Below are 23,311 nucleotides of genomic sequence, written 5' to 3' on the forward strand. Positions count from 1 at the left end.
CGGGGAGAGGATCGTGAAAATATGAGGAGTAATTCACACATAATTAAGGTACTAGTTACGGATAACTACCCGGTGGTGTGCAATGCATATCAGGCTCACAAAGGAAATCCACACTTCAAATTCGGCATTCTATACCGCCCTCATCACCTCCCCATATCGTTCCAGATTTGGCTCTATCATTCTCTCCTGAGGACGGCATGAGATTCTGGTATACAACCAGAGCACCTTTTACTGCCGCCTTGGAGGCGGGCAGTTGAGTTTGGGGTTAGATGGCCCCGTAAGATCCGGGTCGCATCCAACCGGCCAGTCCAGAGTCTTGCAACCCTTGCCTTCATGCCACGGTTCGCCGATCTTGAGATTCTGCTTAAAACAATTATCCTCTGCACAGAAGACAAAGGGCAGGATCTGCTTCGCGGGCCAGGCCATGGCGTCGGAAAGAGGGTCGCGGAAGTCCGTCCATAGCATGACATCGACGCCACCCTCAGTATTGCCCTGACACGTGAAAGTGTTTTTTCTCGTCTTCTTGCTCCATATAAGCTCGACGTTGAGGACACCCTGAATGAGACCGCCGTTGATAGGGAAAGCGAGCTCCACCTTGTCGGCTACGCTGCACAATAAAGTCCGTCGCGTCCACGCGAAGTCGTAGAAAAGGCAATTATTACCCTGCATAGTCATGAGCTCGAAGATGCGGGCAACGATGCGGAACTGTTGTCGTTTTGTCAGCACATCTTACAGTATTTAACACTCGCTGCAGTTGTGTGTACGTACGCCGAGATCCTGGATCTTCGGGTGATGCTTGATGTCAAAGTACGAGAACTTGACTCTGAGTTCGATGTGTGAGTCTGATGCCCAATGACCGTCATTGGAGTAGACGATTTGCTTGATACGGCAATGGTCGGGGCATTCGGGGCGGTCGTCACTGCAGAAACCGGGAATCGAGGGGTTTTTGTGGGCGATAGCGCAGGTCTTCAGTGCAGAGTACATGCGCTTGAACATGCGGCCTTTGCGGAGTGTGCCTACGTGAGTTGAGTCTTTGCCTATGCGGACGTCGAATCGGTAGTAGCCGTCAAGGTTCGGAAGTGGTTTCTTCGCAGCGGCAACAGCAGCAGTGGTCGCATTGTAGAGGGAGTCATCAGCAGCGACCGCCTCTGCATAGTGCCCAGCAGACCAAGTCTCGTTTCTACGCGTAGCTTCATTCAGTTGGTTGAACCATTCCTGAAGCTGTGAGTCGCCAGCGAGTGAATCCTCCAAAGAAGTGCCCCCAATTTGAGGATTAGATGAATTCGAAAGAGGTACACCATTGCTGATCAGGGTGGTGAGAGATGATTCTAGTACTTCTTAGCGAATGGTTCATCCACACTTTTGTGTTCTCTTACCTAAGTCCAAGGTAGTTGCGGCGTCGTCCGGGGCACTTGCGACAGCGAAAGCTATCAACAGCGCGATGGCGACGAAGAAGCACTTCATTGTGTGTGTTTGCTAGGCAGTGGACACGATATCGGATGATTTTTAAAAAGAGAAGATCTCAACGAGCGTAATGTTGTGGCCTTGGTTTCAGCTGGGGGGTGGAATAAGAAGCAAAACTGAAGGCCACTGATAAAGTTTATATAGATCAGGGTACAGTGCGGTGAAAGTGAGAGCGCATCTAAGGCGAGGCGAGCGAAAAGCCAAAGCACAGCAACAGTGAGTGAAAGGAATAGCCTAGAGGGAAATAAATCATTGGTGGGGGGCAGTGAAGGCAAGCACGATAGAACGAGAGGAAGGCGCGACGACACTGAGTCCATTATCGAAGACGCACATGGTGATTCTGATAAATTAAAGTAGAGAATGATATCGAATTAGAGTCAAAGTATAGAGAAAACTCATGATGACCGTGTTCACACATTGGCATACATTGTTATGTCCTGGTCAAAGTAAATGTACATAGCTAGTTTAACGACCAGGAACAATGTTAGACTGTGAAATTTTCAGAGCGATGCTTGTTGTGCAGATATAAATTATACAAAATCAAGCAAACAGTGACTCTTTGCTTCTTGTAGCCTGTTTACAGACTCAGGTTATTCAAACGTCGTACAGTAGCGGTGCGCGGCATTGGTGAGAAAAATATTAAGTGAAAACTAGACCAAAACATGGTACTGTACAAACGAGAGAGAGGCTTAGTTCTTAGCTGGGTTTAAGGTGTGGTTCTCAATCATCGAATCTACCAAGCGTGAATTACATGTTGCTATCCTTTGGATCGGTGGTTGTGTAGGCTTAATGACGAGTTTGCTAGGACGACGACACTGGCTATAACGACAACTATTAGGCTCTGACACACTTCCCTTGTCAAATTGTATACATCCTCTCCTCACATACGAAATCGCTAATCGCCAATGGCGCGTGGTGTACATTCGTAGTACCCATGCTTACTTACTACTATATCCGTCGCTCTTATTCCCGGCGGGGAAATGGTCACGCTCTCATGCGGGGAGACAACCGGCAACGCGACTACTTATGAACCGAACACTCGTCTACCACACTCATGATGTCTACCGCCTATCTTCTATCCCGCCCACTGCTTCGAGCTTTTAGCCCTTTCAAGTTCCGGCGCGCGTCGACCCCATTGTACTCAAGTCGATGCCTGGCCACGCCTTCCAATTCACATGGCGCATCAGTGGCAGCAGGTGTACGTGTCGACCATGCTGAGGAAATCGACAACCAGACTGTAGCTGCTATGGGTCGCACCAAAGCTGGCAAATCATTGAAAGTGCGCAAGTATCCCACTTTCACTAGGCTCGAGGATGAGCGCCTGTATCGCAAACAGCACCTTGCCGCTGCTTACCGGGTCTTTGCGTCACGCGGTTTTGACGAAGGAGTCGCAGGACACATAAGTGTCCGCGATCCTATCATGACCGACCATTTCTGGCTTAACCCGCTCTCAACCCATTTTTCACTGATGCGCGTCTCCGACTTGATCTTGGTCAATGAAGAAGGGGAGGTAGTTGAAGGTGACCAGCCTATCAATGCGGCTGCATTTGCTATTCACAGCGCAATACACAAGCGACGGCCGGAAGTACATGCAGCATGTCATGCTCATAGCGTACATGGCAAAGCGTTTAGTGCTTTTGGAAGAGAGCTTGATATGATTACACAGGATAGCGTGCGTTTTTACAAAAGCCACGGTGTATACAACCAGTTCGGTGGTATGGTATTAGCAAGTGAAGAAGGCGAGAGAATCGCTGATGCGCTGGGTGCGTATCTCCTCCAAAACTACTATACCGACACCATTGACAGTGAACAGGTGAAGGAAAAGCAGCTATACTTCAAAATCATGGTATACTCACTGTAGGCAAATCGGTTGACGAGGCAGCCTTTTGGTTTCTATCCCTTGATAAAACCTGTCAAGCACAACTTCTAGTGGATGCGGCCGCAGCTGGAAGTGGGCATAAGCCCAAGATCATACCGGAAAGCGAAGCAGCTGAAACATACAAACAAGTGGGGACACCTGAAAAGGGGTGGTTGGCTTTCCAGAGCTACTACGATGAGATTCTTGCGAAGACTAATGGCGAATTTTTGGAATAGATCTGGTTAATTAAGTTGTTCTAAATCTCATGTATTCTATTACTGAACGGTCAACCGACTACTCATTAGTCCTTCTTCGAACTAATTCATTTTCCAGCTCCTCCTTTTCCTCAACTGTCAACTCGCTCTTTGCCTTGCCAATCTTGACACCAAAAAACATGATGACAAGGGCAGCCGCCGCTATGCCAGTAGCAAGCCAAAAAGCGACTTTGTAGCTCTCCCTCTTGCCCCTCTCTTTTGTCTCGCTCACTGCTAGATCAGCAAGCGACAAGAACACTGCTATACCCAGAAATAGAATGGAGTTCATGAAAGAACCTGCAAGGCCTTGACGCGCTTTTGGTAGCGAGGTTGTTATAAAGATGTTGGCTACGTTGTAGGTGATGTCGATACCAAGAGTAGCACATATCATCGCGGTGAAGATCCAGGCCCAGAAATTGAATTGGGCAGGAATGATTGCGAAAAGAAGTGTGGAGAGAATGAATGCCACTCCACTGATAATAAGTAGGATACGACCGGGCAAGAGGTGCAGAACCAGTCCGCCGACGGTAGCCAAGATCAAGCCACCGATGCACATGGGCGTGAACCATGCGGCAGTGAGGAGTGAGCTCGCGCCAACAACGTCTTTGATGTAGAAACTGGCATAGAAGATAAAAACGCCAAAGTTTCCGTACTGGAAAAAAAGAGCCAACCCAAGAGGTTTCATGCCCTTGACGTTGAACAGATCACTGGGGAGGAGAGGCTGCTCAGCTACCCAGCCTTCGATATAAACGAAGACCCCGAGAAAGATCCAGCCTAAAATAAATGTTACAGGGATGTATGGTGTTGCCCATCCTTGTGGGGCATGGCTCCCGTCTGTAAGTGCGAAGATCACCAGGACAAGCCCCGGGATTACGGTTGCGGTGCCCCACCAATCCATCTTGACAACATTGACTGGTGCCTTGACCTTTTCATTGACCTCGACCCTGTATTGGGGTATGCAGAAATACGAAGCTACACTTACAGCGACGAGGATGATGGTACCGATCCAGAAGAACCAGCCCCACGATGCGAGCTGTGCAGAGATGCCTGCAAAGAAAATGCCGGTAAAGAAACCAAGAGGAGCAAATGCACCATACAGGCTAAATACAAGATTCTTTCTTGGGCCAGGACGATATATGGAGCCCAATAGCATAATACCAGATGGAAGGAATGCTGCAGGACCAAGCCCTTGCAATGCCCGACACATAATCAACATGATGTAGTTCTGTGAGAAGCCGGCAATAAGGGACCAAATGATGAACCAGACAAGACCGACATTGAAGACCAGGTAGCCTCCAAAAATGTCACCCAGTCGGCCAAATGGCAAGAGAAACGCTCCTGTGACGAGAGAAAAGACGGAAGCGGGCCATGTTTGCGCCTTGGTGGGGACGTCGAGCTCTCGAGCAAGGTCGGGTAGGAGGATGGTGAAGCCAGAGATCATGTATTCCGACATGAACATGGAACCCAAAAGCGCGAAACAGAAGCCCAGCTCCTGAAGAAAAGTGCCAAATGCTTGTGGGCGCTCGCGCCCTAGGCGTTCGATATCAGATTCGCTGTATGAAACTCGATGGGGCAAACTGATGCCTTCCTCGGCCTTTTCTAATGTTGTTGGTGGCACCAAGTCTGTCGAGTTTGGAGATGCTGGCGTAGGGTTGCCATGGTCCAAGGTGGGCTGGCTTGTTGGAGGTGTTGGCGTTGTCATGCTTGAACTGTGCGAAATAAGCACGGTGGCCAAAGAAGTGTCCTTGTGGCGACACTTGTCAGAAGTAAGCGATGGGGAAGCACAAAAAGCTCTTCTGATGCCCAATAGTTATATGACTTGTTCCATTGCTTTTCGACACTTTGAGTTTGACTGGAGCTTACAAAACCCGTGGACGATGTGGTAATGAGAATGAAAGGCATTTTCTAAGCAACGGCTTAATGTAGAATGTACAGCCGAAGCACAACGTTAACCGCCAGCGGTGTATCTGACGTAGATGAATCAAGCCGTGACGGAATGGACCCTTTGCCGCAGAACGTGTGTCTTGGCTGCTGGTTGGAGTTTAGGGTGACGGTGGAACGTGAACGTAGAGAACGCCAAGACCACGGCTCTACCAGAGGTGAATGGGATGTGATTGGTCCACTGCAGTTTCTCGCTACGTAATGAGTGGAGACGGAGGCTGACGTGACGAAAGGCGCCACCGACGCCAAGCCCAAGGCCGTTAGCTCCATCGCGCCACTGTTTCCCCGGGCCACATCTGCCACGAACAGAACATATCCACCCCGCGTCGTACCCCGTAGAACTCAATTCAGTCAATCACCAGCACATCTTGCATGGCTTCCATCCAATGAGCACAACGCACCTAAATCTGCCGACCAAATCTTGTCATAATTGCCGAAAGCGACGTTGGAGATGCGACCGGTCTTTACCAAGCTGCCAGAAATGTCTATCAGCAGGAACCGAATGCCTGGGTTATGGGAAGTTGTTCGTATGGAACCGCGGTGTCGCCAGTCGCGGCAAGATGATGGGGAAGGGCTACGAGGAAAAGATGGAGCAGCACCACATTGCACACGCAGAACCGCCTGAAGCACTAGCCAAGGCCCAGGGCATGTCGGCCTTAGTATGGGACAACCAGGGCCCTTCTCAACAACAAGACGAGCAGCAACAGATGTCATTGCTACCGGAGTCTAGCTATGCGCTAGTTTCCGGACATTCGGTAATAGATGATTACCGAATGTCCATACAAGGATGGCAGATGAATTCAGATAAACAACGGGAGATGATTTCGGATGTTCATCGAGCACTGACAGACCCCTTGCTGAATGATCTTGACCGGAACTCACGATATTACCTTTATCATTTCGCAACTCAGCTTTGCGAGGTCATGGTTGTCTACGATGGGCCTGGCCAGAATCCTATTCGTGATCTCATACCAGCAACATCTGCGTATCCATTGCTCTTGCAGATTATTGTCGCCAATTCAGCCTTCCATGTCTTCAACATCAGCAGCAACCCCATGGATCAATCCTCCTACCAGGAGCAGCAGAGTCCAACTGTCATGGCATATTACCAAGCTGTGAGCCGCTTTGGGGGGCCGCTCAAATCCTCTTACCGGGATGCTCTTGTAGCAAAACAGCAGGCACTTTCATTGCTTGCAAAGAGCATCACCTCCGTGAACACTGCTAATATTGATTTCATACTGATGACGATCTTGTTGTTCGTCAACTACGCCCTTGTAGAATCCGGTCGAGATAAATGGAAAGTTCACATGGACGGTGCTCTCAAGCTTATCCAGCTACTCGGCAAGCCGCCGTATTTTCAACGCCCGATGAGCAGACTTCGCCAAACCATACTTTCAGACCTCTTGGTATTTCACATTCTCGGCTCGACTTTCAGTTTCACAACACTGCCTACGCTAATTCCAGACACTATTGAGCTCGATCCTATCCTTCGTTACGCTGAGACGAACAACTACCTCTCTTGCCCCGGGCCGCTACTTCGCATCATGTTGGAGTCTTTCGCACTACCAGACTCTCACAGTTCCCCTTCCGGAACCAATACCCCCGTTTACATTGAGGAGCAAGTGGGTGTCTTGCTGCGGCGTGCGCTTGAATTTGACCCGATTGTATGGTCATCCGATTTCGTACCTGCATCGCCCTTCGAAGACATTCAACAACGCATCCGCATCGCCTCTGCGCATCGTTCGGCCGTTTGTATCTACCTCGCACGTGTCCTGCCCTCTACGAACCCTCTTCTTGACCCCACAAGCGGTACTGCTATTGTCAGTCTTACAGCTTTAGCCGACGACGTGGTTCATCACATATCGCATCTGAAGCCGGGAGATCCGCTTTTCAAGTCAATCTGCTGGCCATTATTCTTAGCTGGCGCAGAGTCAGAAGATCCCGCCCAACGCCAGTGGATCATGAATACACTTGACGAGCTCTATGGTCTCATGTTCTGGGGCTACCTGCGCACATCCAAGCGCGTGCTAGAAGCGATATGGAAGTTCAAAGATGAAGCCGGGCCTGGTTCGGGGAATTGCTGGGTGGAACAGCTTAAAGACTTTGGTCACGATATTTTGATTGCCTGATCATGTTAGTCGCAATGCTGTCAGAAAACAAAAGTGTCCATGTCAGCAAGCAGGGTAGCAGCTGGGCACTCGCATGTCGAAACAAGAGGACCGGTGCCTTTACGAAGCAAAACCGTCACGCTAGAGCTTTATTAACGTAAGGGGGAAGAGAATTATACCTCCAACCTTCAAAGTGGACACAGCATCGATGCGCGCATTTCCGAAAGTGGTGTGGCGTTGGTAGGCTGACAGGCGGGCCGTTAGTAAGATCGTTGGACAGGTTCCAATAGCTATAGTGTTTGTGGATCTCCCATAAATCAGCAATCATGTTGTTGGTGTCAGCCGGTGTCCCAAGCAAGAAGGCGCATCGCCGAGTGGGGTAGTGTCGCGCTAGTCGGTTGTCTCGTGGATGATCATCAAAGCTCTGGACCGAACAGAAAGGCGATCGCTGCCTCACTGGATGTGCATACAACGCCTCGTTAACACAAACGGGCACATGTCTCGATTCTCTATACATATATTATCTGCTAGAGATTTTACTGAAGTTGCAGCCTTCTACGCAATCTCAGACGCCCTCGAAGATGGCCTATGACCATGCTTTCTTGCTACGCCAGTACAGCGTGTTCAATGTGTATACATTCATCATTCTTACATCGCTCCTTTTCTCAACAAATCTGGCGCATCTAACAAGCCCCTCTGGCACATGGGTATCCCGCAAGACCCAACTCCTCCTGGAAGCACCATCGCCAAAGCGAGACTGGCAAGGTCCGGGTCCTGAAATGGCTCGACTGCTCCAAGTGCCTGTCAGCATAAGCAAGAGGTGAGATTCGATCAATTTGATTTTCTGATCTTCACATGTGTTTGAGAATTTGCTTGTTTGGTTCACAAGTCATGCGTTGTTTTTGTTTCATGACCAGATTCCTTGAGCCACCAGGTTTACAGACTGTTATGTCTTCCAAAAGGAATTCTGGTCCAGCTTATTTTTATCTTCAATGCACATCCCTGGCAAACCACATTGGATAAGAAGCTATTGGACCACGGATCCGATCTCAGATAAGCTTTCTTGGCTGCCATTCTCGGATTCGAGAACCGATCTATCGATTGTCAGACATTGCGCACATACGATGTTGCTTTTCCTGTATGGTTGTATCATTACAACGAGCCGCCCCTGAGCACGAACAACGGAACGTTTACAAAGCATACGAAAGAATTACGCTGATATTGGCACTGCCAACCGTGGCCACGAACTACTGCTTATACCCCAACCCAAGCGATTCCCAGTTTGCAGGCAGCGTTTGAAATGTAATTTAGTTCTTCCCCAGTCTTCTCATTCCAGTAACCTACTCTCAGATTTATCTTTACAATGTTTTCCTACTGCCATCTGTATCAACTAGTTTTCATTCTTGCAGCAACTTCTAACGCACATAGCGGCAGTGAAAAACACATCGGCCCAGGATCCCGCGCCAAGCTCGCTCTGTCAGCTCTCCAGACATGGTACAATGAAACCACAGGCCTCTGGGAAACGACAGGATGGTGGAACGCAGGAAACATTATCACGACGTTTGGTGATTACGCAAAGGCATTTCCTGAGGACGCGGACTTGCAGGCTCTAACGAGGGATGTCTTCTCGAATGCACTTGCTCGTGCACCAATCATGAACCCTCATGCGAACTACGAAGATGAACCATCAAACAGTACAACTGACAATCAAGATGGTTCAATGTATGTTGATAGTGGATATACCAAGGAACTTGATCCGATAACCTATGAGCCCCGTTGCAAGTTCCCGCCGAATTGGAAAGATGGAACCAAGAACATTTCAAACACAGAGGTTGCACACCATATTGAGAGTCCAGACCCACAAGACTGGCTCGATGGCTTCAACGATGATGATCTTTGGTGGGCGCTGGCTTGGATCAATGCCTACGATGTTACCAACCACCAACCGTACCTTGACCTTGCCGAAGGCATCTTTCTCGCGGCAGCCAAGACATGGGGCACTTATTGCGATGGCGGCATATACTGGAGTTGGAAAAAGAACTACGTCAATGCCATCGCGAATGAACTCTTCCTCAGCACTGCAGCACATCTAGCTAATCGGGTTGAGCATAAGAAAGAGACGTACCTTGATTGGGCGATGAAGAGTCATGACTGGTTCTTCGAAAGCGGAATGATCAACATCAACGGTACTGTCAATGACGGTTTAACGGAGGACTGCGAGAACAATAACAAGACAGTCTGGTCATACAACCAAGGCGTGATTCTGGGCGGCCTTGTCGAACTCCAGCGGGCCGACTCTCCCTTGGAGAGTAACTTTCTTGAGGCTGCACACCACATTGCGCGAGCAGCCATTTCTGCGCTCTCGGGCTCCAATGGAGTCATTCACGATGTTTGTGAGCCAGAATGTGGTTTTGATGGTGGGCAGTTCAAGGGTGCCTTCATGCGAAACCTGGTCCGGCTACAGCAAGCATATCCAGATGACATGTTTTCCGCGACGATTCACGTAAACGCCGAATCCATCTGGAAGAAAAACAGGGAGATGGATGAAGGACTTCCGTTTTTCGGTGTGGACTGGGATGGCCCGTTTGTCGATCCTGCGGATGCTAGCTCGCAGAGCAGCGCCATGGACGCGCTAGTTGGTGCTGTAGTCACGGAGTGGGAGTATTATAGCAATGACAACGATGGGACTTGAGTCACTAGAAAATGCTTTTCTTTCCTTTCTATAGAAACTTTCAATGATCTGTTATCTATTTTTGCTCCTCCACTTGTTCAATCACGATTTCTTTCGCACCATTCAAAAAGTCAAACTTGCCGACATCCACACCCTTCATCCTGAGAATGCCGTATGCAGTTGTTATGTGGAACCTACATCGTGAATTAGCAAAACATTTTTCTAGTCTCTCTCTCGCCAGTTATATCTCTCGTATCAGAAGTCTGGTGTACTTACCACATATTTGGATGGGCAAACTTGTACACATAATCCACGGCTGGTAACCTTATCTGCATGCCGTTTGGAAACTTCATTAGCACCTCGTTCGCCTCCTTGCCCTCAAAATCAGCGGGCTTGAAGCTCTCGAGATACTTGAGCGTCTTCTCGATGCGAGCCTCGAGTTCCTCGAACGTCTTTTCGTCATCTGGTAGCGAGATGGTTTCGAGGGCTGGGTTAATGCGGGGCGGCATGAACTTGACGGCGTCGGTCATGCGGTAGATTTGGAACCGGAAGTCCTTCATGTCTGGGTGTAGAGATGCGGTGAGGAAGGTTTCGGGGTCGATTTTGTTGGAGAGGGCGTGTTCGTGGCCCTTTTTTATGAAGGCGAGAGTGTTTTTCATGGCGGTGATGGTGGGCGCGATGGCCATGGTATAGAAGCTTAGAGAAGCCATTTTCTTTACCTGTGAGGGGGAGAGTGTGTGTGCGCGTCTGGATTTTTGAGAGAGAAAGAGGAAGAGGGAGATGCTGCTGCCTGTTGTTGAGATATCCTATTGACTTTGCGAGCAAGCAAGAGGTATTTATGCTCCCCTTTTTCTCCTTGCACCCATACCCTTAAAACGACTGACCGGTCGGTCGACCGATCAACCCGAACAACCATGCCGCAATTGTTTCCGCAGCCTCCACTGTAAAACTTGATTCGGTCTGCATGAGACGCGAGAGTTGTGACTGCTGGAGACCTAGATTACAAAGCTGGTGGGCCTGATTGTGTGGAGATGAGCGCTCAGCCAATCAGATCCCGGAGCGACGTGCCGGGAAAATGCAACTTGAGAGCCGCTACTGCAGGGTAGATAGGAGTAACCTGATGTGCTGCTTGATTACAAACAATATGATACTTCCACTATCGTGATGTTACACAAGGCGGGTGCCTGTATGCACCGAGTGTCGAGGTGGTGGAGCAATGCCGTGCGTGTTGGTCCTTACAGTCCCTCTAGTACGGTGGCGGTATGGGATGAAGCTTCTGTTGCGGGTTTTTATCAGTTTCTAGGCAGATCTTCATATCCATGGTGGTATTTTTGGTAAGTCTTTTGAGGGACTTGAGACATTGCAAGGCAGATGCGGTGTAGGCATTTGTCATCCAAAACGACCCAGTTGATACTTTAGGCTGACACAAAAGTAAGTTAATCAGCTTGTTGTCATAGTTGCTTGTTGTGTTCAGCATTTCGATATCGATTGGCTCGACGGTGGTTGCCTTGCACTCATTTCCGCGTCAAGGAAATCTTGCAGTGTTTTACGTCACGCAGCTGGTTCAGGTGTGGTGATAGAAGCTGAAAGACTGCAGCAAAGCATCTGTACAACCCGAAACTCGATTGCTCTTCTTCAGAATCTAAGTGATAACCTTCGCTAGACTGAGCTGGCAAAAGCATAACGCAACTGTTGTAAGTCCGAATACTGCTTACCAAGCGCACTTGGCATTATTGCTTTATTTTTTAAGTTTGCTCAAATAAGTCTAGAGCATGAGTTCTTCATACTATAAACATCGATACAAGATCACCTGGATCACCATTTCCAACAGCTATTCCCCCCACAACAGCGTATAAGCTTTCCCTGCTATAAATGCGTATATTTGGTGAAGTCCTGAGGTTGAAATAGTTCGCTTAAAATATCCCGTTAGATTTGCGCTTGAATCAGAGGAATATGCAGCAGCAACATGGTGTATCACTTGATCAGTCAAGTCCTTGTTATATTTAGTACTTATCTAATATAGTATGGTTAGTTCTGTTACAGCATCTCATGGTTTTTGTTTACATTCCCTACGTGCAAAGGGAAGAGGTACCTGTTTCACGGGAAAGCTTTGGTTCCGATAAGACACCACAATCTCGAAAGTCGTGGTAGATTTTTCCGCTTATTTCCTCGGGACCAAAAACTCGCTCTCTAAGAAACTTCCCTTCTGTAAGTTCGGGATATGACCCATGTTCCTCATAACCATCTACGTCCAAACAATGCTAGATGCATGTATCAGGGACACGTGCCCTTAATATAGCGAAGAACTCATCGATTCTTCGATGTATGGTACTATCTCGGACTAGTGTTACGGTTGACTGTAAGTAGATTGAAGACTTCGCGGCTTACTAGTCTACCTACTTACGTACGTATTATGCAGCATGCGCTAAACCGAAAAAGAAGATGCACACGTCTACATTCGTGCTGTACCCTATTCTATCACGCTGCAATTTCTGCTACACATCACTATCGTTGGGCCGATTTTGTCTAATAAACTAAGCTCATTTTCCGCTTGGCAAGGCACCCTGGTAGCCACGTCTCAGGATCCGTCGCTGCCGATCATGTGTCGGGACTCCTTTCCTCCATTTGCCCATCCGTAAATGTCGCAGTCTCACACGGCTCACTCTACTCAGTTTTTCTACACCCACATCCCTAATGTATCTCGACACACCATAGCATACGATGAGAACTCCTAGAGCGCTGGACTCCATGGATAGCCAGGTCCCTGAAAACCCCACGAGAACGGCGCCTCCTGTTCATCCGAAGAAAGACCGACAAGATGGCCCCCTCAACCGTCTCAATACTTCAAGCCTTCCACAGTTGTTGGACATGGACGACAGACCGACGTTTGTGCTTAACATGGAGAACCATGTCCATGGAAATCAACTAGCGGTGCGGCCAATATTCTGCAATGCTGCGTTGAGGAGGCAGGAGCAACTGTTTCTTAAGATCACTGGCTCTACACGGGAAGATCCTGAAGAAAGCGACCATGGAACAAACTATGAAGAATTCAGAATTTGGGCAACGACTACCAGTAAATTCCGAGATTCCAGAGACATCTTCCCACTGACGATCGAGTACGCCAAATTCATATGGACGGTTTTCTGTATTCTGCCCAACTGGAGAGTGATCACCGGCCATCCGGTCTTTCGCAGCGAAGATATCCCGGGAGGGGGCCCGCTGTCGGCGTCTGCACCAGAATCTCAAAAGAAGTGGCATGGCGTGCGGGTGAGAGACGACAAGAAAGCCTTGGCTTCTGCTGCAGCTATCTCAATACATGAAATAGTTGAGAATGTTCAACAACCCGAATTTCAACAAATAAACATTGGCTCAGAGCAGGAGAAAAGTCGCACATCAAGGGTTTCCGCCGTTCCCCTGGCAGCATTTGATTCATCTGCAGTACCAGACTGGACAGCTGCGCACCCTAAAGGTGTTCTTTCAGAACATTTAAAATTTGTAAGAAGCATTGACTGGTCAAAGACACCCTTGGGCGCTATGAATACATGGACGATTCAATTCCGAGAAATCCTCTGTTTAGTCATGCGGAATCCCCATCCATCATGTGTTTTCTGGGGCGAGGACTTGACCATGATCTATAATGAGTCTCATAGGAACATCATTGCGGGCGATAAGCACCCTGCTTTGATGGGTACTGGTTTTACAGGCCCTTTTCGCGAATTATGGGGGAATTCAGTTCGCGCTACGATGCGCGAAAGCGCTCGGACTGGCCAGGCTCAGTTCAACCTCAATCAAATGTTACCAGTCATACGACATGGTTATCTGGAAGAGGCATTCTTCACATGGTCTTTTGTGGGCATTAACACTTTGGCTTACTCGATTATGTGTCGCTTACATGACTGTAGGTTCCAGTTTTTGGCGGTACTGACCGCATTCTTGGTTGTAAGTATAGTTGCGATAAACCCACCGGATAATATTATCTGAGGTCGAATGGATGCGATGGCGATGATATCAAGTGTCCAAAAAACTACAAATACATCAACTAAGTTCTCCTTTAGCGAACACAATTGGATTTGCAAAGTCTTACTGACGCATAATCGGAATCTAGTCTCTATGAATTCATTTGATACGACAGTAGAATCGCTTAGAGGTAGGAGAATGGAGTTGTTACGCTATCTAGGCGAGCGCCTGAACGCAACACGCACTGTAAAAGAATTTTGGGGCAGGGTATTGGACGGTCTGGCTCACAACGACTACGACGTGCCTTTCGCGCTCTTGTACTCGATTGTTGATGCGGAGGACATCGACCATAGCTCTTTGGAATTGCCTAATACCAGTCCGAGTTTCGTAAAGACTTGCATCATTGAAGGATCCATTGGAGTACCGAGAGGACATCAAGCCTGTCCTGAAAGATTTTCCTTGACGGAGAGTGATGATACTCTGATCTCGGCTTTCATTCAAGCGACACGAACATTGGAGCCTTTGATGTTACACGTGGACAACGGAACACTCCCGCAGTCATTACTTGAGATCATTGAGTGGAGGGGATACAAGGATCCCTGCAGGGAAGCAATGATACTACCTCTTCGGCCAACAAACGCGGACAATGTTTGTGCGTTATTGCTCCTCGGCATCAACCCTCGTAGAGCTTACGACAAAGAGTATGAATCTTTCACATCCATGCTCAATCGACAGATTGCGACTTCGTTAGCGTCGGTTCTTCTTTTCGAAGACGAGGTACGGCGAAGCAAGCGTGCAGCCGAAGTCGCTGCCTTACAGCGGGAGGAACTCTCTCAGCAGCTTCAACTCCAAACCAGTCGTATGCGCCGAATGACCGAATTTTCACCTTTAGGTATGTGCTTGTTCGACGCAGACGGGCACTTATTGGAGGCGAATGACCGTTACTTTGAAATGACTGGAATTTCGCATGATACAATTGGAAAATGCATGCCCAACGAAATGATGCCAGAGCAAAGCTTAGAGGTTGCACAGAGTATGTGGGATGGTAAGTAATGTCTTTACAATACCTCTCCTTCGTGGGGTACGTACACTAACAAGATGCCAACCTCTAGAATTGCTAAGAACCCACAAGCCGACTAGTCGGGAGCTTCAATATGCGTATCCCAAGTTTCAAGCAAAAGATATAGACGGCGAACCCATTGAGTATTGGGTTCTTGTATCTTGTCAGCCGGAGCTAAGCCCAAACGGTGAACTGATAAGCATTATGAGCACCGTTACGGATATATCGCACCTAAAATGGGCGCAAGGTCTCCAGGAACGAAGACTACGAGAAGCAGAAGAGGCAAAGCGCCAACAAAATGAGTTCATCGATATCACGTCGCACGAAATGCGCAATCCATTGTCCGCAATTCTGATATCCGCCGATGACATCGGAGATACTCTCAGTGTTCATCAATTCTCTTGTGATGAGGACAGAAACATTGCAAAAAATTGCATTGAAGCTGCGAACAACATCGCTCTTTGTGTTCAGCATCAGAAGTCGATCGTCGATGACATCCTTACCGTATCGAAACTAGATTCTAACCTTTTGCGCATGACTCCCATTCCTTCGCAGCCTATCGCTGTCGTTGAGCGTGCCATTGCTATGTTAGTGAACTCATTCTCCAATTATCCCCAAATATGCTCCAAGTTATTGACACTGCATTTAGGCTTCGTCCCGAAGTAGTGGCGAAAAGTATCGATCTTGAATTCAAGCCGCATCCAAGCCTGCAAGAACTCAACATCGATTGGGCGATGCTTGATTCTGGTCGCCTGCTACAGATCATCGTGAATCTCATCACCAACGCGATCAAGTTCACTCAAGACCGGCCAACACGCTCCATTGTTATTCACATTCGCGCATGCGCCGAGAAACCAGATTTTGAGCTTCCTAATGGCTTTGAGTTTGTCCCACAACGAATCAAACTTACTGATTGTGGCAATGGAGAAGACTGGGGCACTGGTTCACCAGTTTTCCTCTTGTTTCAGGTTCAAGACACGGGCTGCGGACTTACACCCGAACAGAAAAAGCTCTTGTTTGAGAAGTTCGCTCAGGCATCACCGCGCACACACGGAAAGTATGGCGGAAGTGGCCTTGGGCTCTTCATCTCGCGGCAGTTAGCTGAACTGCATGGCGGTCAGATTGGTTGTACTTCAGAAGCAGGCGTCGGCAGTACATTCGGGTTCTATCTAAAAAGCAGACGAATGACCCCTCAAGACTGCCAACTGCTTGAAGAACGCGCAAGAAAATCACCTAATACCGAAATCCCTGCATACTGTTTGCGTAACACCTCGCAAGCATTTCCTAGAATGCACAATCAATCGCAGCCTATTAGTAGTAATGCCCACAACCATCCCGGCCAGCAAACCAACAACAAACCGACCCAACAACTCCACGTCCTCGTCGTAGAAGACAACCACCTCAACCAAAAAATCCTCTGCAAGCAACTCACAAAAGCAGGCTGCATAACCGCCACCGCCGACAACGGCGTACACGCCCTCGACTACCTTACCAAAACCCAGTTTTGCACCCCAAACGGCATTCCGCTCTCCATGGTCCTCATGGACTGCGAGATGCCCGAAATGGACGGGCTCACGTGCTGTCGGAAGATACGCGAGATGGAGCAGCGCAAGCAGGTGCTCGGACACGTACCGATTATTGCTGTCACGGCGAATATTCGGTGCGGCCAAATTGATGAGGCGAGGGAGTCGGGCATGGATGATGTGATTGGGAAGCCGTTTCGTATACCGGAGTTGTTGGATAAGATGAGGGGTTTGTTGGAGAGGCTTGAGAGGGAGCAGGGTGTGGGAAGTTGAGGCTCCGTTGGAGAACCTTTTTTTGAGGGGTTGCATTGGCATTGCGTCTCTTAGCTTTCTATTCTCTTGACGTACTAATACTGCCTACTATGTATGTTGAGGCGCGGGGCATAGCCGGATTCCATTGACCGTTTTAACAATTTCTTAGGGAGTTTTCAGGTAACTGACAGTTGAACCATTGCTAGATTCGCAGTGATATAGGTGAAGTGGCATATGAGATTAGCACTTGGACGCAATTACAGTAGACGGCAGAGCAAAAGTATATCATGTGAAGCTTTTCATATTCCTCTCTTCATGCTGCAAAGGCAATCCCTATCATTAATCATCTCGCTAGAACCTGCACAAATCCATCACGCCAATTCTTACATCGCTCGAATCGATTTTCCTGCCCACGGTTTACTTCTTCGACGGATTCGGGCTAATAGTGTTATCGGGAAACTTGCGGAAGATATCGGCAATGTGGTCAATAGGTGCAGCCAGCATGCCCATCGGGCCCTCGAACAACGGGTTCTCGCCAGCACTGGGATGACTCCTCGACGGTACAAACGCCTTTGTGCGTCCAAAGTTCTTGGCCAGACTCTCCGACGCACCCTTGTTGTCCGGCTTCGCCAGTGCGTTCTCAAGAGCAGGCAGGTCGTCAGTTTCCTCCTCCTTGATGTGCTGGCCGAGGACAGCCCAGAGTTCCTTGAGCTTGGGGACGTAGGCGGAGTCGGTGGCTTTCATGTTTTGGAATTCTTTGAGAAGCTCCTTTACCTGGTGTTCTGTTAGTATCCTACAGATGGAGATTTGGACAAAAAGAAGTAGACAAACCTGGTGGTGCTGCTGACGGTCTTTCTCGGCATGTTCGTGACCCTCCTTGCCAATGTATTTCTCCATGGCAGGGTAAATGAGTAATTCCTCAGCTACAGAGTGTCGGGCAAGCTCCCAAGTAAACTGGTTTCCGAATCGCGTCTTGTGGTCGACATCGTCTGAGTTGATGACTTCGTTGTAGTACGACTCGAGCTCACGGTGGTCCTTGATAATGACGTCTGAAATCGTCGACATGGCTGCGATACAGGCACGGAATGAGGCGAATTGGTTGTTTACTGTGACACGGCTGATCTGAGGTCTGATAGCGGCTCTGGAGATGGAGGATACAAAAGTTCGTTGGAAGGACATTATGAAGGGGAGAAAAGTAGCAGATTGGAGGCACAGAGATGGGCTTTTAATATGTTGGTTGGTTGAGAGTGAGCAAGGGGGAGGGGTGAGTGTGCTATCTGACAGGGCTCTCCTGCTTGGCTTCTTCCATTGGCGCTTTTATTTTGTAAGAAGAGAAGTGTGTACTTTGTGCGTCATTGTATCGTAACGTCTTCATCTGCGCAGTAATGGGGCCTTGGTGATTGGTGAGGGGGTGAACGCCGTTTGTCTATCGGGTGAGTGAGTTGATGGTTGCTTGACGTAGTGGAGATCTGGGGCTAGGAGCACGCTTACCGTGCCTCAAATTGGAACGGTGCCTATTGGACGGCATCACTTGAACGTCACTACAACACCATTGACACTGCTACTCCACCGTTGATACACAACATGGGATTTCTTGACAAGACACATTATTGGGTAAAGTGGAGGAGCTGTTGCAGCTGGCGAATCGGCTTTGACAGATTTTGATTTGCATCACCCTCAAATTGATTGGATGCATCTGACTATACCACGCCAGGTTATCGAAGCGCACTGTTGCAGCCGTGAAGCTGCTCCGCGGCGCATGTTTGGGAATACATACACACGTCACGAGAATGGGGTAGCCATAGTGTTGGCAGTATAGAATCACCGAATATGGTGAGACCAGATTTGCTGCGTCATTTGCACGTCTTCCATGCGATACAACATGCGCATCTCGTAGATTCCGGTCCCATCTTCTCCGTTTGTTGCAAATTACAGTTCTTACATAAATTTGCATGTGAATGTACTTGAGCGGCCAATGATATTACTTACAATATTCATCTGCTCGTTTGAGGGAAATATGGTATTCCAGCCATCTCCAGATGTCAAATCGCCTGTGTTATCGTCAAACAATTGTGATCGAAAGAAGCGAGAAAATTTCGAGTAGGGATTTCATTGAGCTTATAAATAGTAGTCTACAGACGAAAAAGAGATGAACAACAGTCTATGATCAACAGGAAAGAGAGAAAGTAGTCTAAGCTAGGCAAGAGAACAAGGCAACCTAACAGTATGGGAAAACGAAGAATAAGAAGAAGAGCCTTCATAGTCCAGTCATCCAAAATGCGCCTGACCCGGCCTGCAATTTAGATGTAGAAAACTCACATCCAAAACATAGTATCATCCAGCTCCTTCGCCCAAGGCCCCGGACCCCCCGAACGCGCGCGATTCCATTCCAAAACCGCACGATTCAACACCGCCTTCTCAATCTCGCACTCCACAAACTTCTCATGCTCCCTTTCGACCGCAATCTCATCGGGCGACTTCCTTTGTGCACCCTTCCCCGGCTGCAGCACCTGTGGCACCAGATTCACCTTCCTCCGCGCCAAACGGCCCTGCTCCTTGTGCTTGATAGTACTCACAAGATTCGCATAAGACTTGTACTCTGCACTGCCTCTGTCGGGACTGAACCAGTTGCGCAAGTATGCGCGACCGCGATCGCATAGTCGATCCGCATAGTATGCTGGAGGCGGATACGACACACCGAGCGTAGCCCGCGCGTACGTGTAGCAAAGCTTGTACGTGAGTTCCTGGAGCTCTGTATCTTTGATTCCGATTTCATTCGCGATGACCATGTAGTGCGTTGGGATCGCTGTGCCCTTGAGGCCGTGGTGCGATTGCAGGTAGAAATCTGAGTAGTGCGGCAAGGTAATTGCGCGGTCGACGAGCGTGCCTGGTCTACAGTTTCCGTTTGCGGAAGCGACCGAGGTGGGGAAGAAGCGGGTTGAGTGGCGCTTTACGGCGACGACGACGGTGATTTTGATATTGGCGATGCCTTTGGCTTTGCAGGCGGAGCGGATTTGTGGTAGCTCTTCGTCGCGGACTTGGGCGAATTGCCCCGTACTGACGCCGTCACGATAGTAGAGGATATTCTTGGGAAGGGACTTGGTTGCGCGGAAGTAGGCCATGAGGCGCTCGGAGACCATGGGTTCGAGGTCGTCGATGATCTGTCAATACTAGTTAGCCAGTGCCTGGAGATCTTCAATAGCATCTGAGGCTTACCTCTTTCTTGCAAGTCCTCTGGAGTCTCATGGAGCCTCGGAATTTGGCTGCGTTGAAATCGATGGAGCCAACGACGGCAGCGATCGAGGGACATCCAACCAGTGAGCCACTGCCGGGGTGGGTGACATCTGCTCCAAGAACCAGAGTGTCTTGCAACGAAACCTTGATACCTGTATTGTCAAAATGAACAATATGATTGCTTCCGCCAAACTTGAGATTCGCCTTCATCATGATGTTGGCCATGTACTGGGTGATGTCCTTATTGAAGGTCCCTCGCTTTACATTTGGGGCTTGAGTCATGCAGAGAGACTGCAGAGCCTCATAACGATCCACGACGTCTTTGAAAGCAGAGTAAATTGGGATACTCTTGTTCTTCAAGAGCATAATAACAAAGTCAGTTCTAGGATGACCCTTCTTCATGCTCTGGATAGATTCCTGGATCGTCGCCTTGATGGAGTCGTAAGGTACCCCTCGAAGGCCTTGGATTAACGCCGAACTCAAGCAGTTCGCACCGTCACAGATGTTATATCGATTCAGGAGATGGTTGAATGTATTTTGGTAGGTGATTACCGTGTCTTTGTCATGTCGTAAGCTGGCCTCGACGAGCAAAAGGTAGTTGATTCGCTTCTTGGTAGAATAACCAGGAGAATCGAAAAAGTTCTTGAGTTTTCCAAGATTCCATTGAGCTTTGTCATTCGGTCTTGCGTCAGGGGTTCCGGAGCCGTACGAAATGGTGAGAGCTCTCAGTTGCGCGGATGGTATCTTGAGCATTGTTGGCTTGATAAGGAGGTGCGAACAGCCAGGCTAGAAGAATACATCTGTTAATTTCAGTGCTTTCAAAAGTAATCATGAAAACGGCACTTACGAGCGGCTGTTCTCCATTACGAGGATTGAGTCCGAGACTATTCATGCCCTCGATCTCGATAAGACGTCGGCTGGTATAGGGTACATGCGCCGCCAGTTTCAGCATACTGTCGATCAGTTCCTCTGGAAGAAGTTTCTTATAAATCTGGTACGGCAGAATTCGCAGATATTCACGAGGGTAATAGACTGGCTCCCTCTCATTGCCAACGTTGATAGCCGCAAGGTCATTGTTGAAGTCCTTGCCAAACACATTCCTCAAGTGCTTCTCAACACGCGTATGTTTCTTAGGATCTGTTGAATCTAGAAACTTCATGCTTGGATCACTGAATTTCCTGCCCAGTTCAAAGACGCATTTGACGCGGTTCTGGGGCTTGTTGAGGCGATCGGTCTGTTCCTGATTGTCTTTGTTCGGCAAGCGGTCATATTCAATATACACACGCAGTGTTTTGAGGAGCCGTACTCGCTCATCCTCAGAGAAGGTTTCATCAGCCAGAAACTCGCCAACCGTAATGGGTCTAAAGAATGCGCTGGTAGCAGGGTTAACGTTGAGGAAAATCTTCTGCATTCCGGGTTTGATGGTAAAATAGTAACCTCGAATCGCACACAGGGATTTCAGAGAGCGCTTTCCGAGCAAGGCCTCATAACCACCCTTGACAAAGAACTTGTTACTGGATTGCTGGAAGACATCTGAAGTCATGCTTTTGGCAATCGCAAGGTTGAGCGCGCTGATTATGGGGTTGAAGTTGAACTCTGGATCACTCTCTTTGTGACTTGCATCCATATAGCGATACAACCCATCAAGATCAAGTTCGCGGTGGAGTTTGAGGAAGAGCTGCACTCTCTCACTTCCATCTGCGATAGCCTCTGGCTGCCATATAGCGCCAGCTTGAGTACCGTCATCTCCGGGGATAACGGGCTGATACCCAATCGTCTCGTGGAGGTTTTTCCATGAAACAATTGTCTTGAAATGATCTGTGGCATAGTATTGCTTGTTGTCTCTAAGCACACTCCATGCTTCTTCGGCAGTCTTGAAGATGTACTTGGCCTTGCGCTTGCTCTTCCCACCAGGAATCTTAAGAATTTCGTAGACAAAGAAGCGGGTATTGGGCTTGAAGCGAACTTCAAAATGATTTGTGAGAACATCCGACGATGCTTGAGCGAATGCTTTGCGGAGGGGAAACTCTGCTTTATTCGCCTTACTCAGGGCAAGCTCTGGTTGGAACGCATTGCCTGGGCCAACTGGGTCTTTATCCGGTACATGGACGAATTTCGGTGCGCATGTCTCTACAGGATCTGTCTGCGTGATGTCGCGAACCGCTGTCAGACCTTCAGTTGAGCAACCGACTGACCGAAGGATTCCGTTCAGCATGGCGTCTTCATCTGTAACTTTGTCCTTGACTGTGTCCTTTGCTGCATCTATGGTTGCGGCCTTGGCCGGGCCTTCAGTTGTATTCTGGGTCTGGTCATCCAATTGCATCTGTGCTAAGGCTTCCGCATTCGCATCTGTTGTTGCTTCTGCCGCCGGATCCTGATATCGCGGCTTCTTCGACTTGCGGAACTTGACAATAGTCTGGCGAGCAGCATTGGCTTTACCTGGACCATAGATCCTAGCGAGAGGCGAATCCATTGCAGTGGGCACATTGAGTTTTGGACAAGCACCATCGTATGCATCATGACCGCTGGTACCGCAAATGACACAAGGGTCGTCATTCATGTGCCGACGCAGGGACGGTTCCGTCAGACGTTCGAAATCGCTCATTGTTTCGAAGCCGAGGGTACCCAATATGTAGGTTTTAAATCAAGATGGAAAATGTATGTGTGATCTGAATGCAGAAGTAACTTGGAAAGATGGTATGAGGTATTGGAAGTTCTCCGTGATGAACCACAGAGAGTAAAAATAACTTACCTATATACAAGGTTCTCAACGAGATATTGTGGACTACTTCGTTTGTCACATAGCCACCCAAAAGACAACTAGCAAATGTTGTCTTGGTGTACAAACTTGTAGTGAAAACAATGCGCGATAACCATAATGCATGTCAAACACACTTAGCAATGCCTCACAAACCCGAGGCCAGCAACACAGATACCCTGTCCTCTGTTACAGGTGGTTGTGAGCCGTTGAATTTGGTGCCACTGCCTG

The 23,311-nt window shown here is 48.7% G+C and overlaps 9 protein-coding genes across 9 annotated transcripts; 4 read left to right on the top strand and 5 right to left on the bottom strand.

The window, feature by feature from the left end:
- Positions 1 to 228: 228 nt before the first annotated feature.
- PSV08DRAFT_353556 (uncharacterized protein) lies at positions 229 to 1,464 on the bottom strand (the record flags this gene model as incomplete). The annotated part of the gene is made up of 3 exons (XM_014227682.2): positions 229 to 705; positions 769 to 1,328; positions 1,377 to 1,464. 3 exons carry the CDS (start codon positions 1,462 to 1,464, stop codon positions 229 to 231), a joined length of 1,125 nt encoding a protein of 374 aa, XP_014083157.2.
- Positions 1,465 to 2,520: 1,056 nt separating this feature from the next.
- On the top strand, positions 2,521 to 3,654 carry PSV08DRAFT_363907 (class II aldolase/adducin N-terminal; the record flags this gene model as incomplete). The annotated part of the gene is made up of 2 exons (XM_014227681.2): positions 2,521 to 3,227; positions 3,278 to 3,654. Coding segments are annotated over 2 exons (988 nt in total), but the record flags the coding sequence as incomplete, so codon positions are not given.
- Positions 3,617 to 5,278, bottom strand: PSV08DRAFT_353558 (major facilitator superfamily domain-containing protein; the record flags this gene model as incomplete). Its single annotated transcript, XM_014227680.1, has 1 exon — positions 3,617 to 5,278. One exon carries the CDS (start codon positions 5,276 to 5,278, stop codon positions 3,617 to 3,619), a length of 1,662 nt encoding a protein of 553 aa, XP_014083155.1.
- A 625-nt stretch (positions 5,279 to 5,903) lies between these two features.
- PSV08DRAFT_226904 (fungal-specific transcription factor domain-containing protein) lies at positions 5,904 to 7,796 on the top strand (the record flags this gene model as incomplete). The annotated part of the gene is made up of 2 exons (XM_014227679.2): positions 5,904 to 6,548; positions 6,603 to 7,796. The coding sequence occupies 2 exons, from the start codon at positions 5,904 to 5,906 to the stop codon at positions 7,644 to 7,646; spliced, it is 1,689 nt and encodes a 562-aa protein (XP_014083154.1). The 3' UTR covers positions 7,647 to 7,796.
- Positions 7,797 to 8,002: 206 nt separating this feature from the next.
- Positions 8,003 to 10,317, top strand: PSV08DRAFT_363909 (glycoside hydrolase; the record flags this gene model as incomplete). The annotated part of the gene is made up of 2 exons (XM_014227678.1): positions 8,003 to 8,445; positions 9,054 to 10,317. Exons 1-2 carry the CDS (start codon positions 8,207 to 8,209, stop codon positions 10,315 to 10,317), a joined length of 1,503 nt encoding a protein of 500 aa, XP_014083153.1. The 5' UTR covers positions 8,003 to 8,206.
- Position 10,318: 1 nt separating this feature from the next.
- PSV08DRAFT_314630 (uncharacterized protein) lies at positions 10,319 to 11,235 on the bottom strand. The gene is made up of 2 exons (XM_014227677.1): positions 10,573 to 11,235; positions 10,319 to 10,490 (listed from the first exon to the last, which is right to left on the bottom strand). Exons 1-2 carry the CDS (start codon positions 11,004 to 11,006, stop codon positions 10,373 to 10,375), a joined length of 552 nt encoding a protein of 183 aa, XP_014083152.1. The 5' UTR covers positions 11,007 to 11,235; the 3' UTR covers positions 10,319 to 10,372.
- Positions 11,236 to 13,017: 1,782 nt separating this feature from the next.
- PSV08DRAFT_226909 (uncharacterized protein) lies at positions 13,018 to 17,359 on the top strand (the record flags this gene model as incomplete). Its single annotated transcript, XM_066092203.1, has 4 exons — positions 13,018 to 14,194; positions 14,402 to 15,298; positions 15,366 to 15,900; positions 15,963 to 17,359. The coding sequence occupies 4 exons, from the start codon at positions 13,018 to 13,020 to the stop codon at positions 17,107 to 17,109; spliced, it is 3,756 nt and encodes a 1,251-aa protein (XP_065948815.1). The 3' UTR covers positions 17,110 to 17,359.
- Positions 17,360 to 17,374: 15 nt separating this feature from the next.
- PSV08DRAFT_314654 (uncharacterized protein) lies at positions 17,375 to 18,527 on the bottom strand. Its single transcript, XM_014227675.1, has 2 exons — positions 17,920 to 18,527; positions 17,375 to 17,862 (listed from the first exon to the last, which is right to left on the bottom strand). The coding sequence occupies exons 1-2, from the start codon at positions 18,265 to 18,267 to the stop codon at positions 17,506 to 17,508; spliced, it is 705 nt and encodes a 234-aa protein (XP_014083150.1). The 5' UTR covers positions 18,268 to 18,527; the 3' UTR covers positions 17,375 to 17,505.
- Positions 18,528 to 19,403: 876 nt separating this feature from the next.
- Positions 19,404 to 22,882, bottom strand: PSV08DRAFT_372626 (Piwi domain-containing protein; the record flags this gene model as incomplete). The annotated part of the gene is made up of 3 exons (XM_014227674.1): positions 19,404 to 20,249; positions 20,305 to 21,066; positions 21,170 to 22,882. 3 exons carry the CDS (start codon positions 22,880 to 22,882, stop codon positions 19,404 to 19,406), a joined length of 3,321 nt encoding a protein of 1,106 aa, XP_014083149.1.
- Positions 22,883 to 23,311: the final 429 nt, after the last annotated feature.

Source organism: Bipolaris maydis, assembly GCF_028858645.1.
Source record: "Bipolaris maydis strain C4 unplaced genomic scaffold PSV08scaffold_10, whole genome shotgun sequence".
NCBI classification, from domain to species: Eukaryota; Fungi; Ascomycota; class Dothideomycetes; order Pleosporales; family Pleosporaceae; genus Bipolaris; species Bipolaris maydis.